The following is a 2357-nucleotide window of genomic DNA, read 5'->3' as shown; positions in this document are numbered from 1 at the left end:
AGGAATGGGGTCTATATCCATTGGATGAAATTGTTAAATGGATCTAAAGAGGAATATTGAAAAATTAAGTATCATCTCTTAATTTGTTCTTGACAAGATTTTTGGTTAAAACAAGAGAGTATCAACAGTATCAATCATAGGGCTGAGAGGGACCATAAATATCATCTAGCCCAAATCTTGATGCTTACAAGAAGAGCATAGTTGACAACTGCACTAACAGATCACTATGTTTTGATATTTTTAGGTTTTTAAGACCAGCTTCTTAAATATTTTGGGGTCAGATCTTCCCTTCTTTTGCTGAGACATTTTTGAGACTTTAAATTCTTTCCATGAACAACTTAAATAAAAGAGTCACCAACTTACCAACATACACATTGCCAGATATTGTGTAAATAAAGGCTGTCCATCCTGAAACACAATTGAGGAATATTAAAGATTAGTTGAGACAGTTTTAATATGCTAGTACCTATACTGCACAGAATTATGCAAATATTGCATGTTCCATTCTTATGTAAACATACTAGGTTTTTCTTAATCAAGTAAGTATGTTCTAGCTAAAAGAGACAACAGTGACTTAAATTAAGATTTCCATCTGAAAATTTTGTGCTTCCTATTTTTACAAGTAATCCCTAAGATTACTATAATTGGAAACAGTTACAGAAACATTTTTCTCTGTTATTGAATTCTGTGCATTTAACAAATGCTCGGTGTGTGGTCAGCTTCACAGTTTCTCCTGTGTGATCTGTCAGTTATTTGTACAGACTTCTAGCACAGAAAGGCAAGAGAAAAAAAAATCTTTAAAAAACCCAGAAAATATATTCTTTTTCTGGGGCACTTTTTAAGCTCCCAGAGCCATAAAACTGAGCAGTCCTAATGCTTGCAGATGCAACATAAACCTCATCCACAGGGATCACAGTTGATTATTTGTCTCTAACAAAAAGGGATATTTTCCACATGTCCATCAGAATTCCACACCAGGACTCCTATTCTTCCAGTCCAAAGGAATCCTGCATATGATTTGTGCATTATCACTGATACGCAGAGAAATTGCTATTCTCTGTAGGAACAATCCCACAGTCCTGCATTCAAGAAATCCTGACTGGTTCTTTAATCAAGTAGATCGCTTTTTAACTTGCTATGGAACTCGCAAAGCCCATTGTGATCTGTTGCTTCATCTAACAATAAAGATTTTAACTCCACGTCCATTTCCCTTCAAGGTGATATTAGGTCTTCCAAAATTTCCTTCAAGTCCTCTGGGAGTTTAAGCATTATATCCTCTCTCAACTCGTTTTCAATAAAGCACTTTTCCACCTCTGTTTTGCCTAAAGTTTTGAGAAAACATCCCAAATTCCATGTAAATCTCCTTGAAGAAAAAGTACTCAAGTGTGCCCTCTTTTTCTTTCATTAGAGACAGTTATCAGTTTGCTTTTCCTGGCTGTGAAATACCAGTTCCAATATTCTATTTCCTTTATTACTCTCCTTGCAGTAATTCTATTGCATTAACATCAGATTTTCTCAGTGTTATCTATTAGTAACATATTTTCCTTATTCATATTGACAGATTAACATTTGATTTGACTTTCTTCTTTGTGCAATTCTTTTAAAGAGCATGGGCCAGATCTTTAGCTGGTGCAGTTTCAATACAAGTTACCTAACTTATACCATCAAAAGACTAGACCTACAATGTTTTTTCAAGGCATTTGTAGCTAGCTGTTTCTCTTCTGTAACATAACCAGGTTTACCTCTATCAAATATTTTTCCTATTTCCTGATTCAATGTCTGTCATTTGGTATAATATATCACTTTCGTCTTCTACCACATATTTTAATTTTGAAACCTTCTCCATTATTAACTGCACTTGTTTTATAGTCTCACTTTCACCATGTAAGCCACAGTGGGATGTAATTAAATTTAAGAAAGCAGCTCTTGTTCTGTAACAACCTATAGTCTATGCTGGGGGAAATAATTAAATTTAACAGAAGCTGTAGTTTCTCATTTGAGATGTGCAGCACTTCAGCAGAGATTATAATAGGTCCTGTTTATGCACGTACATAGTAACCTCCAAAATGCAATAATATGTAGGAGTTGCTGAGCCATTAGTGGGAATTAAAAAGGTTTATATTTTAATGTACTGGTCTGATTTGTAGTTGATGTCTGCTATATTGTCCTATATTTTACTATCTGTATTGCAACCAAGTTAACACTGCTCTTAAAACTTTAAACGTTCTAATTTTAGACTATTTCTGTGTGTTCACATTTAAAACAAAGATTTGTAACAACGACTTTGCAAATGAAACTTAAATTCCATCACTTCCAATAAACAAACAAACAAAGGGATTCATTTTCTGAGCCACCAT

At 34.1% G+C, this 2357-nt stretch overlaps 1 protein-coding gene across 4 annotated transcripts in view; it reads right to left on the bottom strand.

Moving 5' to 3' along the window:
• Positions 1-2357, bottom strand: part of LOC102367790 (pirin) — a 145119-nt gene that overhangs the window by 67038 nt on the left and 75724 nt on the right. For all 4 annotated transcript variants that reach the window (XM_025210855.1, XM_025210856.1, XM_006029397.3 and 1 more), the window contains exon 7: positions 364-408. In XM_025210855.1, the coding sequence (XP_025066640.1) occupies positions 364-408 (45 nt within the window). The remainder of the gene's footprint in view (positions 1-363; positions 409-2357) is intronic.

Source organism: Alligator sinensis, unplaced genomic scaffold (assembly GCF_000455745.1).
Source record: "Alligator sinensis unplaced genomic scaffold, ASM45574v1 scaffold1192_1, whole genome shotgun sequence".
Taxonomy (NCBI): domain Eukaryota; kingdom Metazoa; phylum Chordata; order Crocodylia; family Alligatoridae; genus Alligator; species Alligator sinensis.
Note: the sequence above shows the minus strand (reverse complement) of the source record. Positions and strands in the feature narration are given on the sequence as shown.